Here is an 18317-nt window from a genome sequence, read left to right on the forward strand (position 1 = left end):
GTGTTGATTCTTGAATTGTTCTCTAAGAGAGAAAATCGTTTGCGTTCGCAATTAGCTGAAATCTGTTGCGATTATCCATGTAATAAATTATATTTTATGCTAACAGAATTTACTTTGAGATACTCGAATAATTATAAATATTATTTTAATTACAAATGATCTTCATTTAAAAAATTACTATATTTTTGATATTTTGATACTGACGCTGAAAAAATATATCCTGAATTTATTATTAATTTTAATTTTGATAATTTCCAAATTCGAAACCGCCTTTTAAATTAATATGTTTAATGTCTCATTACTGAAAGATATCATTTTTAATTAAATTAAGAACAATCCCCAGGTCACAAGTTCAACGAATTATAATTAGATGTAACTTTATAATATTTATTTTATTCACAATTATAAGTTTTAACGATACGTTTCGTTTTTACTTAGTCTTGATCAGCCGAGGAAAATACATAATTATGTATCAAATTAGAGTAACAAAACAGATATAATAAAATACATTATGATCATAACTAATAATCAGGAATAAATAAAGTCGAAACGTATCGTTGAAACTTATAGTTGTGAATAATATAAATATTACATTGTTACACCTAGTTATAACTCGTTCAATTTGTGATCTGGGTTGTTCCTATATTTAATTGTTTGTAAGTTACACGAGCGAAAAGAAGTGATATTAATTATCAATTTATTTTGTAATATCATTTTTAATGATTCCATAAGGGTCGTTTCTTTACGAACCTTTCTTTTTTCATCAACTCGCCGCTGAATTGACGATTTGAAAGCGGGGAACGTTATCGAATTTCTAAAACGGAGTTTTCCAAAGAAGAAAGAGTGCATCATTTGCTCACATAGTAAGTGATATCTCTCAACCCCGAAATTGGGGTACGCCCCTTAAATTCAACGACTGCCGCGCGACGTTAGCCGTGAGATACGATTTCTGGCGTAATACCGAAAAGGAAGAATAGGGGTGGGAAGTTTCGAAGAGAGGAAAGAAGTGGATTTTCAATTTCGGAGAATAGTTCGCGTGCTCGACCGAATGATTCCTATTTGTTATCCCTTTATTGTAACCCTTTTATAGTAACGTCAATATTACATTGACCCTTAGATTTCGAATTTAAGAGGACATCAACCTCAAGCCATTCTAACGGATTTGATTACTGTTATAAATTAGATAAAGATAATTATATTTCGTTATCGGAGACTTCTAGATAATTGTCAGATGCTCAAATTGAATTATCCATAAGATAATATTCTTCAATTTACTGTTAAAATTGTTTTAACGTTATGATCGAAATCGTTTCCGAGGTCTAAAAACGAAGTTCGCCACAACAATAACCTTACTCGCTTCGTGTAATAGGGGAACTCTATTAGGCGCTATTATAGTACCATGCGCTATTATAGTCCCTTCGATCTATCCCCTTCTCGCCCTTTCTCTCTCTCTCTCTCTCTCTCTCTCTCTTCATATTCAACTTTGGAATTCCACAGAGCACGTGGCCCAAATCTTTTATGCCAGAGTTTCCAAGGGAACTCGCGCGCCATTTGCTCACATCACGGTTGACATCTTTAACTTGCGAAATGGGATCTTCTGCCTCCCTTTCCTCCTTTGACCCAACGACTATTGGAACGGATAATTGCGAACTACGATTGTTCTTAACGTAGATACGCAGGCAGTTGGAAGGACGTTGGTGCGCAAAACGAATAAGTGGATGAGATTTACGGCTTGCGGGAACAACGAACAACAAAGTTGTCCCGCGAAAGAAACGTCGCTCGAGTTAGTAGAGAATGTCTTCGAATCTCAAATCCGTTCCGTTTGTCTTCTTGCTTACATCTTGTTCCGCAAAGTTGTCTAGCCTATCTTTCAAACACGATTCTTTTTTTTATATTTTACACTCATATGTTAGCAGAGATACTTTTTTACGGAAATATTGCGATATATACAATTATTATAATATGTGGAAGAAGTAACATAAATTAAATAATGATAAATTTAACATATATGCTTAAGTTTCTTTAGAGAGCGGATCTTATCGATCTATATCATCTGTATTGTTATAAAAAATATAAATTTTGTTATATTATTAGCAATCTTTTTAAATTTTTATAATATTATTATCATTATTTTCTTTTACTATAAATTAATGAGGATGTTGTTATAATTATTAAAGAATCCCGTTAAAATATTATATTATTTTTGAAACATTTAAAAATTTTTGTAATGTTTCCTCTCATTTGCAAGCGATTTTTAAATATAATAATTTTCTGTACTATAATTTTCGCTACCACACACCTTTTCTTTATTATGCCGCAACTTCTTACGTTTAACGAGCAGCTCTAATAAGCATATCCTCGTAATAATTAACGCATAGTTATGTTTTCCATGGATCATATCCTCGTTTAATGATCCTTACAAACATCGATAGCGTTTCTGCTTCCGATCCGAGAATTTTCTTTCTACATCGTTCTTCCTCTTGCCAATCTACTTAAGGATGCAGCGGGTTAGGTGGATCTTTTAAATCAGGATTTCTGAGATCGAGCACGTGGCTTACTCGCATCGCGAACAGCGCACTCGAATCTCACAATCGCGTTCTTTGAACTCAACGATCAACGAGACTCACAAGGTACTATTTTCCGGGAAACTCCTGCATAAGAATGTAACGAAATAGAAGATAAAAGAGAGGATATCTATTGTGCTATAACATAAAATCCTTTGTAACTCATTTAATGAAAGTGCATTGTGTAATAATATAAATGCGTAACAATTAAAATATTTCAAATGATCACAAGATAAAGTAGAACGATTACAAGATAGAGTTAAAAATTAAATTAGAGGGATAAGTTAGTTAAGGCAAATGAAGAGATTCGAAGAATGACTTAAAAAAGATAAAATAAAAAGTAGTTATGTAATCATGAATCGTGATATTCAACATTATGGAGGATGAAATGTGAAATTATGTCGGAACTGTCACGATGAAATATGAGATATCAGAACTCTTCGAATTAATTACAAACTTTATGTACGAAGAAAACACAGAAACAGAAAGAAAGAGCAGAAAAGATGCATTTATTATCGTCTCTAGATAGGGACCTCTTTTGAAGTCAGGGGGGAAAAAAGCAATAAGAGTCGTTAATGTTATAAGAGAGGTTTAATTTAGCTTGTATTTAAAATATTAAGCAAAAAACGTATAATATCCAGTCGCGCTTTCCTTAAATTATGGATTTTGTGATCAGAATGAATGTTTGCGTTGTCATGAAAATTTAATGATTACTTTTTTTTCAGCCATTTAATTATCGATATTGTACACCCGATAAACAAGCCGAATAAATTGAAATTCTTTCAAAGGGCAAAGTTTGTTTAAAATTCATTAGAGAATAATGTAACGTTATTTACTAATAGTTCCGAAGCTTGTCTTTGGCATTAAAATTCATTACTTTTGAGACACACTGGAACGTAATGTTCTTCTGAAAAGAAACTGCAATGCGATTGATCGAAGAGAGGACAACGAGAGTGCGTAACTAGTCGAAGGGCGTCTCCGAAATCGATCGTTGGCGAATCGCGTGATTCCCACTTCATTCCTTTCAGAGCGATGCCCATTTCCTTCGATCGACCTTCCATCTTGGCTTCGGAAATCTTTCGATCTGTCGGATCTGGGTCGCCAAGTCGTGTTCTATCTCCTCGCTTCTTCACGAGTCGGGCGAGAATGGCGCCCGATTGTCTCAAGCAATTCGGAAACAAACGTAGGTGCGCCGATGATTATACGTCGGCGAAGTTAACGGACGTGGGTTTCGCCTCTTTGAAGAGGAGGGGGTAGACACGACGTGGGACTCGACGATTATCGAAGAACGTGAATGGGTAACACGTGAGCAGTTTGCAAATCTGTACGTCGCCGATTGCGAGACTTCTGTGATTCCACCGACGATTTTTTGCTTCACGCCGAGACGTGTCTGGAGTGGCGAAGTACGCTCTTAATCTAGGTCTCCGATACGTTAATGGCGGCAGACAGGGGTCGATAACGATCGAGAACATGATGGATGCGAATATTTCCCGCTGGTACCCGCTTTAATATTTCTGAGCTAATGTTTCAAAGTGATTTAGGCAAATTATTGTAACAAATGTTTAAGCATATGCGTTTTTACAATATCTATTATTTTATTAATAAAAATAATTATTGATTTTTTTCCTATTTCTTTTAATTATAATAGATAAAAATTATATTTAATATAAAAAAAAATTATTAAAATATATTTAGTTCTCTATTGAAATGAATTTAATTTAATTAATTGAGACGAACAAATTTTATATATGAAAGTTACATAAGAATAAAAATGTGTGAATATATAAGGTAATTGTATAAATATTAAGCTTTTAATGATATATACGATTTTGTTAATAAAATTGTTATTTATAAAAATTAAAATAAGACGAACTTATTTAGAGTCGTACGTGTCAAAAGCTTAATATTTAAGATTCTTATCATTTTGCTAACTGATACATTTTTTTTAATCTACGTACATATTATGAATATTATGACATACTATTCTAAAAAACTAAAATTTTAAAAATGTTAATTTTTCACATTTTCGATGAAAGATATCTCAATATCTCATTTCATCCATCCATCGGTATATATCTTGATATATTTATAGTTCAGTCATGCGCAATCTATGGTCCATTTGTGAATTTTTTGCAGCCCGCTGGCGCCAAGTCATGGCTGCAAATATAAAATCATATTATACCAGCGAAATAAGCATTATGCAATTCGCCAAGATATTATTTCTTTCTGAAAATGACCTTTAAAAAAGGTTGCTGCTCCAGTTTACGTTTTATCTCATTATAATAAATGAGCAAAATCAATCGAAGAGATAAGAATTAAAGAAGATAGAGTCTGCTATCACTTGAAAACATCAATACATACATCGCCTTGATTACAAACTTGCAAATTCGGCTGACAATAACTGCGTGCTTCTCATTTTTATTCCTACCACTCGTGTCAATGAGTGACATTTTTTTTTTTTTTTGAAACGGAACGGATCGGTTAACGAGCTCGCGTATGGTCAGTCCCCAATCAGGCACGATTGTCCCGCAACGTGTAAGTGGCTTGCTTGTGTAAAAGCGACCCCAAGTTTGGCACGGTTGGACACGTGTACGTTTCGCGGGCAACCACGACAGGCGGACGACGGGACATTGCCGCTTGTATTTGGTATATGACCCGACCACCCTCGATGGCCGCCTTTCTTCTCGGGGGGTGAATCGCGTATGCCCGCAGCGCGACCGCAGATGATTGGCGCGCGCCAAGAGCAATCGACCCTCTCGCGAACTTAGGGGTGCCGAAAGGCTTAAGCCACCCTGGGTGGTTGTAAATCGAGTCCGGAGTTTAATAGCGGAATTATTAAAAGTCATGCGAGATGAGAAAAATGGTGCTTCGCACCGTTACTCTGCGTTAATTCACACACATATGAAATATATATTTATATTTATCAATCATGAAAATATACCGAGAAAAAGATGCTTAAAAATTTATTTGTGAGAAATATATTTACTTCACTGAAATGGATTTTTGTTTAAACGAAATAAAATTGTTTTCCTAGCAAGTCATCTATTTTTATTTTTTTTTTACAATTAATGAAATATATTTCACAGGAATGTATATTTCGTCATTACAATCAAATTTTTTTCGTAACGAATAAATATCGAAGAAAACGTCACAAGTAACAATTGCTTCGCGATACTTCGACATTTTTCTCTTGGTATCTTCTTCTATAAAAAAAGTGTTATCGGAATTACATTTGTAATAAAAATGAATGTGCTTTCCTCTTTTATTTTTCTAAAGTTTATAAAAATGACTTACAATGGTTTGCCAGTGGTGCAATTTTTGATCGTAAATTTTACAAAAGGTTTGATTAAAAGGCGCAGCCAAGCGCGCTATCTTCAGCAGAGGACGTTTATTCGCGTCGTATATGAGGCAACTCTTTCCGAGAAGCAGCAGTTTTTATAGCGACCTGGGTACAAAGCCACAGGCCTTTGTAGCCCCTATCCTCTATCGATATTTTTCGGCGGCAAAAAGCGGAGAACGAGACACTCGTTTTGACTTTGGATCTTCTTTTATGTTTCAGAACGACACGATGCAAGTGGTGTGGCAATATCACGTCGAGGAGCCGGTATCAGCGGCCGGTATTTTACCCGATCACGGGGCAGTGCGAGGCTCGAGACCGTTATATTTGGTGCAAAGAGACGCACAGCCCAGACGAAGTTCGCGTAATCAGGAAACGGATCCACCTTTAAAAATCTGGGACATTCTGAACAAGCAGGTGAGTCTATTTTTAATTAACATTTAAATCCTTATATTCACAAGATGTCCTGCGAGATAAAAATCACTATACGATACGACGAATATGATTCAGAGATTCTATCAAGATAAATGCTTAATGAATAAAATTAACGGAAGGAAATATTTCGTTTTACTTCAGATGTAATTAAAAGAGAGAAGGAAAGAGATGAGAGAAAGAGAGCAGTTGGTGCACATTGCATTTATTATGATTTGCGATATTACGACGGCACGTGACAAGAAACAAGAACAAAGTTAATATTCATCCCGACCGCGGAGAAATTCGCGAGTGCGAACAAAGACGATTAAAGAGTTTTAATTAGAGTTCACGAAAGTGGATCTGCCATCGGCGTTGTGATATTGGACTCGATTTGTGCGGAGGGCAGATTCAAACCGGGTTTCATTTAAGTATTTAAGATAACTAAAGTTACTTTATTCAGCCTTCGCTGAAGAATCATCGTCAGCATTGTAACTCGTTATTAACTCAACATTAATTTTAAATCAAGAATATCTAGCTTCGTACTGAAGTTTTCTGAAAACTTGTAATGAAAGTAAAAAGATTCCATGGACTCTCCTCTCTCTCTCTCTTTCTCCGGATTTTTGAAATGTTAAAAACTAATAATAGGTAACACTCAACACGTTAAGGCTGTATTACAACTATTTTATAAGAAAATGAAAAAAAAATTATGAAAAAAATTACAGGTTTTTTTTACTGTATAATTTCAAAGTAATACAAAAAGTTTGTAACGGAAATTTAGAACTCGAATAAAAAATTATTTTAATAAAAAGTCGATGTTTTACAAAAATCATTAAAATAAAATGCGAAAATTTTAATTTAAACTATAAACGTGTATTGTTAACTATAAATATTGATCTTATTAAACTATTTCATATTCATACAATTCATTTTATACTTAAAAAGTATAAATTTTCAATTCCGATCACTTTTTTACCGTACATCTGATAAATCTTTAAGCTTTGAAGATTATAAAGAAATATCGATTATTTCGCAAACCTAAACAGAGAGAAAGTTAAAAATATTCAACGTACAAAACAGGGAGAGAAATTGGTTTCGCACGATCAGCGTTTTAATGTTTGTAGAGACGCGCGGCGAATCATTCGTTTATCCGGATCCGAGACGCGAACAAGCTTTTTCAAAGCTCTCTCGTCATACGGTTTTGTTTCCATCATTCGTCGACACGTGTACAGGTCATGCGTGCGTATGTACGTCGCGTGCGTGAAATGAATGTTCGAACGCATTTAGCTGGGTGCGCGCGCGACTGGATTTTTATCACGCAGCTGAGTTAGAGAGAGAAAGAGAGAGAGAGAGAGATGGAGATGGAGAAAGAGAGAAGGCATTGTATGCCGAATTTATGACGACATAAATCTTAACCGGGTCACATCCGGCAAAAACTATTCGTTCATTAGCGTCGCCGGGTCGTAGATTACGAGGTCGGCGCTATCGCCGAGAATCGGACAATGCTAATTCTACCGTCTGCCCCGGCGCTGTTTATAGTTTATATCGAGACCGGAATCGGGCCACCCTTGCGTATTACGCTCGTTGGCCCGCGAAAAAGTGCAAGATCATTCGCTGGACGTGCTGATAAACGACCCGGAAATGTTGACCATGTAATATCGTTTGAGACAAGCAAGCGCCTAGCTCGAAATGTATTCGCTCGTAAATACATTTCCAGTTTGTCGAATTTTGCCATTTTTCGCGAGATTTTTGTGCCCGTTCGCGTTACCGAGACTTCGTTACAATCGCTGTAGTGGAATAATCGAGATAACAGGTACTTTTTAGCTGCATTTGTACGTTACTTTTCGTCTTCTTTCCTTGTTCCAAGCACATATGTTTCTTTTACTCTAGCAAATAATGTAGAAAGAACTAAAGTAACTGAAAGAAATTTATATATTAATTACAGGGAAATTATTTCGTATTTTAGATATATTTAAATATAATATAATACTTGTGAATGAATGGCGAATATTTTCTAGGTTGTAGAAAATAATAGATGAAATCCAATGAAACGTAAAATATTCCAAGTATTTATCTTACTCATTCACTCGAAATTTTTCTTCAAAATTATTTAATTATGATTATTTATCTTATTTCCAATTTTACCGTCAAAATACTGAAATATCTAAGATATTTTTGAACTTCTTTAAATTATTGATATGTTTTGGCATTGATATTTTTAAAATATTACTAACGTTATATTTCTGTATTTCGATCTGCATTCCATTTTCGAATATCGCGAGAAAGTTTGCTCTTAACTTAGTACGCAAAAGTTACCGAACGGTCGAATAACTTTTGTATCGCGCCACGATGAATATGAATAGAAGAATAGGCACAGAAGAAGACGAGGTTGATGAGAAATGAATTTACATTGCGCCACTCTTAAAATTCTACTGTTTATTAGAAGGATTGTTACCGGTTCGTTAATTTTTATATTCTCGCCGTACATTGCAAATACCATCCGTGTTTCCGTTATAACTTTTTGATAAAACATGTTGAATTTATTTTAACAAATTTAGAATTAAAAATCGAACGTGCACGTGATTTTATTAGTGACATCGCAATAAATTATTGGCAGATTTAGAGATTCGATACGACTTAAGACTTCACGATCATATATGATTTCTCGTAAATGCCTAAAATTTATTTAAAAGGTAGGTTAGATTCTATATAATTTGCTTTTGTTACTAATAATTAATTGATGTGCATTAATTGATATGATAGCAGACTAGCAATAATCACAACAAACCAATTTGTTGTCGCACATTTACAGATTTACCTTGTTAAAGGTACTGATGGCTTATTAAATTAACAAAATCCTTTCTCTCAGTGAATACAGGATTTTTCTTATTTAATTATAGATTGACTCATGGAAGTTTCTGTAATTTATTTCCGAACACTTTACGTCACTTTGAATGTCAACGAAGAAAGATCGTTCCGAAGTGGCGGAGACAGTTCGATGCCTGTTGAAATCGGAAATGCGTTGGTCCCTAAAAATTTCTCCGTCGCCCCGGGGCGTCAGTCAACGTGCTCGACCGCAAAACAATAAACGCGCTCGTCCTTCCCGGTAATCTCGACATCGATAATTTCGCATAAGCGCGTGGGAGAATCCGCCGGCGTGGTTGGAGCGCTTAGGGCCAGGAGTCGATCGTCGCTCGTCGGAAGAGGGAGAGATGCGCGAAAAAGAGAATTGTAATTTTCTCGAACGGTGTATGGTCGTCTATACGCCCCGCGGCGAACAGTTTGAAACGATCCACCAGCACCCAGCCTTTCCCTATATTCCCTTTGGGTCTCCGTATTTACCGAGATACATGGTAACACCGAGCGTGGTTCCATTGATGCGCAAAATCTCGTACTCCGTGAGTAATTCGGTAGAATCTGACTTGTAGATGGGAGATACATACAAGACAAGTAGCACAACTAACACTGGTATGTATAATTCTTATCCTGTTCTCGCGAAGCGAGAAGCGTATAATTAACCAAATCAGTTGCAAAACCGTACAACTGGTATAATTAGTTGCAATAAGGGAATCATGATGTATCATTGAAATAATAAAACAAGTAAAACAGATACACTGAATAAAATACTAAATTTTAACGTTTACTATTCAAAGAAATTAAGATTTAGTAAGTTTTTTTCCAGTGTAAGCGGACATGTATTTTCATTCTAAACTAAAATAAATTCAACATGTTTCAACAAAAATTTATATCAGAAATAATATTCGCAAATGTATGGTGAGAATGTAAAAATTAATGAAACAGTGGCACTCTCTCTCTCTCTCTCTCTTTCTCTCTGTAACAAACGGTAGAATATTACAGAATCTGAAAAATAGCGCAAGCAAGTTGCTACATCGTATTCCATGAAACCTATGTATATTCGACTTGCGCCGGAGAAATTTTTATAAACTAAATATTTTTCATCTCACCATTTATAAATCTTCTACTCTACATGTCGAAATAATCGCGGTGTACATCGGTGTACAATGAAGCCGGATATAGCTAAGCGGTGTCTACAATATTGCAAAGTACCATTTTGAACAATATGTGTTCGCACGTAACAATACAGCCTATGTATATCGAGCGAAACACGTAAAACAAGTAACGCAACTAACGCCGGTACATGCAGTTCTTATTCTGTTATACGTGCCGAAAAACTCGCAACACGTTCGTGCACAATACAACCGGCCGTGCATGAGAACTGTGCAAAATAGTCGCGTGGCGTGGAAGGTGCCGCTTTGAGACAGGGCGAAATGGGCTCGTATATCACAAAAGCAACTTGCAACCTTGTTACGTAAGTCGCACGCGGCGTCGGAAAATATGGTAATGAATTTCTCGTATATATTTGCGTTTAACTGCTCTTACTCCGTTGTAACAAACCATTAACCTGACGTATGCATCAAGTAGCTAAGTCTCTCGAATTTTCCCCTTTTATACTTCTTACTATAGTATTCATCCCAATAGACGCTCTTTGTATTTATTAAGTGACGATTATTTTTAAAAGAAAGATGAAATGTAATGTATTTTCGAAACAATGAAATTATGATCCGATAGAATAAATATTTATGGCATAAATATATTTTTCCAATAATCTGTTTGATGTTTTACGCTTTGATTATATCTTATAATAACCATATATAAAATATCATTTATATTTTATACATTTAAATAACACATTTTGTAATAATATTTTAATAGTAGTAATATTTTTATTTTGTTTTGTGTTTACTCTTAATTTAAAATTTTACAGTGATTTTGTTATTAAAACTTAGTTTTGAAAACTTAGTAATGAAAATTCTAATTTTTTAAATGGAAATGATCAATTGAAGCTAAAAATATAAGTGCATATAATATCTGCGTATTTCTCCAACTTTGTTCATACTTTTTATGTTGTATTTTACTATATAGTAACTCAGGTAGCAAGCTACGTCATTTTGTCGTCATTTTGACGTCAGTTTGCTACCAGAGAATGCATCCTTACTTCAATTTCAATTTATTCTCTGACACTGAAAATTGACGAACATTATTTAAAAAAATGTCATCTCTACACTCACATTAAAAAGCAGGATTTCAAGGCTAAAGAACAAGCTTTTCAATATGTTTACAATCATTTCAAATGTTCCCTTGCAACGAATTAATCAACTATTATAAACGTAATATTAATCATTTGATATCGATCAATTTATCATTGAATAATTGCTGATGAAGGACCTGTGTGTTCCGAAACGTTCATTAATTCTATTTTCTTTTCCTACAATAAATTGAAATATTGTTAATAAATTGAAATATATATAAATTGAAATTTTCCTATGAAATGTTGTTAACTTTGTTCTGCTCGATTATAGATCGTTCATTTCTTTGTGTATTTGCTTTGTAAAAAAAAAACGAATAATTTGAATATTGTACTTTACAGTTTAATTGTTTCAAAATGTATGTATCTCTAGTATATATGGTATACAGTTGCGTATATATCAAAATCAAATTTTCCTCTTGATAAAGTGGTACATTGATACATCTCCGTGACATCGATGCTGATACGAAGTATCAATGGTCCCAATGTAGCGGCTCTATCCGTTAGTTTCTCATGGAATTATACTCGCTTAACGAAGTACCATTCGAATTGCTGTGCAGGTTCGTTTACCCATGGGGCAAGACACGCTGCTCTGGTGCCGTGTCCTGAGGATGCCGAGCATTAATCAGAAACACCACGTCGTGAAGGTGAGTTCCTCCAGGTATATAACCCGTTTACGGTAGCTCGCGCGCGCCCGCCGCTCTCCGACTTGATTAAAGCGAAGGTGGATGCTCTTGTAATGCCGAAGAAACTGCACGTCGAGTTTACCGACTCGCCCCTCCTATCTCCCTCCCGTCTTACCATCTCCTCCCTATACGGGAGTTATCTTCTGCCTCGCGTGTTTTCGCGTCTGAAGATGCAACGTCTTCAGGTAGCCGCCCGATAAATATGCCGCGCAAAATGATAATCTAGAAGTTTAACAGTGTTTTGTACCGAGCGTTTAATCATAGTTAACGATTTCTTTTAGAAATATTCTGATGTACTACTAGAAAGTACTATTAAAAACAATTGTTTTAATTCACAATCTCGCATCCCTTTTGATAGTCTCTTAAATAATAATCTTGATATTATATAAAATTTGAAAAATAAATATTAAATTATTTTCTATTTTTGTCTTTTTAATACATTTAGATTTTTCTTGTATATCCTAATCAAGAATACATTTTGATTGTTCCAAGAATTTTTATTATTCTTACAGTAGTTATGTACATGACATTTAAAATATGTACAATTACTTTTTGTGGCAAACATAAAAAGAATGCTAAAATACTCGCGTGCTTATTGCTCGCTTGATTAGAAAAAGATGTTCGATTTGCGTGCCGAATGCAAGTCGATCGATCAATTCGGCTATGAAACTTCATCATAAATGAACGAATGGGCGGATCTGTATGATGGCAGGATCAATGCGGTAGGCGAGATCATTTCGCCGTTCCGGCCGCCGGTTTTCACTACCAACGATGACAGATCGATGCACGAGATGTCATCGATAAATGCGACAGTGACAAAGCATGCGGTCATAAACCTTGTATTACTGCCGGGTATCGATTCACGTTAGTATAAAGTTTCATTTTGATGCAGAGAGACGCGCACGATTCTCCAAATCGCGTGTTAAAAATCGAAGTTGGACTGGCAGTAAAGCCGCAAGTCAGGCAGTAAAAGTTTGCATATCTACGCTTTCTCGAATTTTATTCAACGCGATATTTTATTGTCAACGGAATCTGTTACGTTAATGTTATCCAATCTATTGTTATGTACACTGTTTACGCAATCAAAACTATAGCGAATAGAAATCCTGTTTATTACCGACTTTATTATATTTTTATATATATTAGATATTAATTCAAAGTTAATTTTTATTATGTCTAAAATGAATCACAGAATGTCGCAAATAATACCTTGTATGTGCGTTAATAGACATTGTACAAATAGAATATAGATCGATGGATATGTGAAGGAATGAAAATGAAATTCACTTCTATCTATATTCGAGAAAAATTAGTTTTAAACCGAAGAAGATTGCAAAATTAAAAAAGGTACCGTAATATTTGAAGTTTTTGATATGAAAGATCGAATAAATGTTATCTTTTTATTTTAAAATTTATGTACTTACCTATTTCTACTTTCTATTCGGCGTGAATTTTATGTTAGCGAATAATTTGAATAAGATATTTCCTCAAGTAATTCACGTTTAACGCTTCTCGAGTTATATTTTTCAATGTAAGTGTGATTAGTTTTTCATATAAAAATAATATACTATATTGCATTCAAATATTGATTAAACGTGCAATATAGTTTTTATTTTTATACGGAAAATAACACACATAATTAATTTAATTGAAATTAATTTTACACATTTGGATTTGCAGTGAATTCAAGCAAACTACATAGAAAAAAAATGTTCCTGATTACAAATTCTGATTAGCTAAAATTGCATAAGTTACTATAGCTAGGAAATTTGCTAATACATACAAAGGATTTGCTGCTGTAGCTAATATAAAGATGTGATAGCAAAATGCTTGTCTGTTACAGTCAGTTTATTATTTAGCAACATGAAATTGTCATAGTGATGATCCGTGTAAAAGAAAATTGTTTCTACCACAGCTAAATATAGTTTACTGAAACTGTACTTGCTACTAAATTGTCTGCACAGAAAAACGTTTGCTGCAATGATCAATACATCGACGTGATAGCAAAATGCTTGTCTGTTACAATGATAATATTTAGATTTCGCGTTAATTTTTAATAAAAATTAGACCTCGCACGACGTTAGGTGTCTATATAATATTACACTGAATTTAACTGTCATGTCTAATTTTTAGCTGTGGCTGATCTTTTTTTTCCGTGTACGATTACTTGCAGTCTTAAAATACATTTTTACTTAATATTGTCGGAATATTTCTATTTCCTACTGTATTCTATTTCTTATTACTCAGTCCTGTATTCTCGTTTCTATCTTATCCTATTTCAGCTCTTGCTGATGTTTATATCCGCACCGGTATTTCCGAATAGGGTGTTGACTCGGCTGGTTGATATAGTTCGCCCTATCTAGCGTTGGTCGACCGACCGACACCTGAATCTCGAACTCGATCGGACGTGACCCAACTACGCGATGCGATTGCTCTGTGTTCCTATCACGGGTACAACGACAGGAGGGTGGAAGGGAGGGAGGAGAGACGATTAGCGTTTCGATTGCGATAACTTAAGCGCTTAAAACGCGGACACCCGCCTCCCCCTTCGCATTTTATGGGACTTTTATTAACGGAGCATCAAGGTATTCTGAGGCTAACAATCGAGTGAACTGCCGTTAACCGTGGTATCAGTGGGCACCTTAATTTGTTACTCCTATTGAGAGGTAAACGTGCCGAAACAACTCGTTTTCGCGACGCGAGAAAAACCGTATCGACTTGCGTCGGAGATTGCTCTTTGCCAATTTTGTGCTCAAACAGCTTTCCCCAAACTGTTAGAATCGACGCTTATTAAAGTGCGAAGTGCCTGCCTTCCTTTTTCTGTTACAGCTGATATTCCATTATCCATTCAATTCGATGAATCGATTCAATTCATTGACGTTCGCTTTGTTTTAAATCGAAACGGCGAGTACAAAGTAGTCATTAATCGGATTAATTGCCCGTAAAATGATACGACACGAAAACTTTGAAAGAAATAAAGAATCTTGCAATTTTTTTTCCATTGACGGGATTAAGTTATACGAATAAACGAGACAATCCCACTTGAAGCTCGCGGCTTCTTCAATCAATTCAGGGTCGATTCTACTGCGATAAAAGTGTCAAGATATATACGTTGTTCTTGAGTTATGAACACGTTACGTACACAACCGAAATGCGCTCGACATTAATCCTCGTTACGAGCTTGTACGCCTGTTGTATATTTCAGTATGAACCAGTTATTCAGCCGGGAAGCCACGAATACCTTCACCACATGACCCTGTACGAGTGCCGCGGAGATCAAGCCGAATTGGAATCCGCGGCCGAAACTACCGGGGGTGTCTGTTATGTTCCTGATAAACCCACATTCCAGTGCAACACGATCGCAGCCACTTGGAGTCTCGGTTCTGAGGTATGTCAAAAACTTCTCTTACGTTTGTACGCCGAAGACCTCGACGTGAGGCACTGAGGTGTTTCCATGCTCTGGCAAGTTTTCGGTAGTTTTCACAGAAACTATCTGCTGCACAAAATTTCAGAGATGCACGAAATACAAATTTTTAAATTCATTTATTTTCACTGAACATTACGCGTTTTGTAACGATCATCAGTTAAAATTCTTTAGTCATTTTGCCAATAATGGAATTATCCAGTTGTTTTATCGAAGTCTTCGATTCGGTGTCAGAGAATAAAATGGTTTAATAAATTATTTAATTGAGATATATGGAAAGAATGGTTTTTTGAAATATTTAAAAATTTATTTCCGAAAATAATTTCATTTGGACCGTCAAAATAATTATGTGGCTCAAACTGATTGCTAAAACGTTAACACTTTTTGCAAGTTGTCATCAACACTTAATCGTTTTATATAATTATTTTGATAATTCAACAAAATTATTTTCAGATTTATAGCTAATTAAATTTTTAAATACTAGAACAAAAAAATTTGTTCTTTCCGTATACAAGTTATTTCTTAAAAAAAATGAACAAAAAATATATAAGCGGAATATATTAAATTTATTGTATCTTGTTTGTTTCTCTATAACTTTGATTATCGGAAGTATCCATTGACCCTTCACTATGTAAACTTGACTTTTCGTGAAGTATTGCGCGTGATCGTGCAAAGCACGTCCGGAGTTTCGTGATAATTCCGAGTGCGGTGTAATGTATACCAATGTGAGAACATGAATACCGCAAACTTGTTTCTTCGTGGTTATTGGTAATACGAACATCCTGTGAAATTGCAACCAATCGTAAAACGTGTTGTCTTGTATATAGTTCCCAATAAATGATGAAATAATATTGATAATAACATCAATTGATATAACACGCAGTATTAAATGTAATATTAAATAGTGCACTAAATATTTTTACTTTTATTTTAATTTTTAAAACAATATATGTATATTAATAATATTACTGTATTATATTCAAATATTTATCAGATTATTCAGATTTTCAAGAATAGTGACGATAATACATTTCGTCAATCTACATTTATTTAGTAATATTATTAAATGATTATTATTTTAATCTCAGACAAAAAATAATAAATAAAATTTCCACTGCGGACAATTTGAATGACTACAAACGATAACAAAATAAGAATGACCTCACATACACACACACACACACACACACACACACACACACATACGCACATTTGTGTTTGAATATTTAGAATTAAAATAAAAATCTCATTAATAATGCAAACACGTTTAGTGCTAACGAATCGAAATTATTGGGGCTATGTTAATAAATTTCAATTTAAAATGTTCTTGAGGTTAGCGATTATATCGCATGACGATTCCCCGAATTGGGCGGATTATTATCTTGCTCATCATCGGTACCTAAAAATTAAAATTAATCGGGCATAATTCGTGAGTACCATGCACGCCCAATAAGGAAATGAATTCCATGAGCGACAATTTTCATCGAGGGCCCGTTCTGATGGATCGAGGCGTATACCGATTATACCAGACTTGAAACGTCGCTGAGGTAGGGGCGGGATCAGACCGGACTAGATCGGACGAGAACGGGCCCACGATCAGAACCGGACCGGGGTATTCGCTGCCGGTCCTGTTTTTATTTACTGGCAGCTTCTGCATAATCCATCGTTTCCCTCTCTCTCTCTTTTGCCGCACCAGGGCTTTAATTATCCGCCGGAGGCCGGATACGCGCTCAATCCGTACGCGGGGCCGCGCTACTACATGTTGGAGACCCACTACACGAACCCGCAGCTGGACGCCTTCATCAGCGACAGCAGCGGCCTGCGTCTTCTCTACACCGATCGACTGCGCGGCCATGACGCTGGTATCCTCAGTGTTGGCATCGACCCGAACTGGCGGCACATAATACCGCCCGGCCAGCCTGAGGTGGTCTCCGAGGGCCACTGCATCGCCGATTGCACCGGTCAGACGATACCGAACAGCGGCATTAACATGTTCGCCGTGATCATGCACACCCACCAGCTCGGTAGAAAGGTCCGCCTGCGGCAGATCCGCGCCAGCGAAGAGCTGCCGCCGATCGCCGCCGACACCAACTACGATCCCAATTATCAGGAGTATCGGAGGCTTCAGAGACCGGTCAAGGTGTATCCGGTAAGTACAGTCTTAGTTATATGACGTACGATGTATTATATTGCTTATATACTACTGAAAGATAGCATTTCCCAATGGAATGGCGATACTTTTTCTATTAAAATAATGAATAATAATTATATTTGAGAAAAAGATATCGAATATTGCGGGCTTAAGTTATAGATTTTATTTTAATCGTTATATCAAAATCCAATTTATTGGCTAATTTATTAAACTTACTTCATCCATCCTGCGGCGATAGCTAATGCAATTATAAAATATTCCCGATTAACGAAAGAGGATCGCCAACAGACTCGGGGAAAAGAATCTCGAACTCGAATCTATCCGCCAAGATTTTTTCTTTGAAAATAATCCAAGATTATTCTTAAGCGCTTCGCGAGCAACTTACATCTTCTACAGCGATCCTTTAATATATTCTTATTTTTCTGTTCTGTTTCCGCTGTGTTGCACGCCTTTCGTTTACTTGCCGCGAACATACTTCTAGCTGTATTATAACCCATAGCACGTATAGAAAGTTTATGAGCTTGTTATAAAGTTTATTAACGTGCAATAAGTATAGCTTTGATCACGTAAAGTGCCGACATGCTACAGATGCAGGGCATGAACCTGAGTTTAATTGTTTGAACGAGCTTGAACAGG

General features: G+C 35.6%; 2 protein-coding genes across 8 annotated transcripts in view; one reads left to right on the plus strand and one right to left on the minus strand.

Moving 5' to 3' along the window:
* Positions 1 to 18317, plus strand: part of olf413 (DBH like monooxygenase olf413) — a 345980-nt gene that overhangs the window by 318750 nt on the left and 8913 nt on the right. For all 3 annotated transcript variants that reach the window (XM_087412835.1, XM_011064234.2, XM_011064235.2), the window contains 4 exons: positions 6124 to 6318; positions 11980 to 12066; positions 15311 to 15493; positions 17226 to 17678. In XM_087412835.1, the coding sequence (XP_087268961.1) occupies positions 6124 to 6318; positions 11980 to 12066; positions 15311 to 15493; positions 17226 to 17678 (918 nt within the window). The remainder of the gene's footprint in view (positions 1 to 6123; positions 6319 to 11979; positions 12067 to 15310; positions 15494 to 17225; positions 17679 to 18317) is intronic.
* LOC105150873 (uncharacterized) overlaps positions 1 to 18317 on the minus strand; it is a 157736-nt gene that overhangs the window by 21866 nt on the left and 117553 nt on the right. The window lies entirely within an intron of this gene.

The sequence above is a fragment of the Acromyrmex echinatior genome, chromosome 13 (genome assembly GCF_024713525.1).
Source record: "Acromyrmex echinatior isolate Ae372 chromosome 13, ASM2471352v2, whole genome shotgun sequence".
Classification (NCBI taxonomy): domain Eukaryota; kingdom Metazoa; phylum Arthropoda; class Insecta; order Hymenoptera; family Formicidae; genus Acromyrmex; species Acromyrmex echinatior.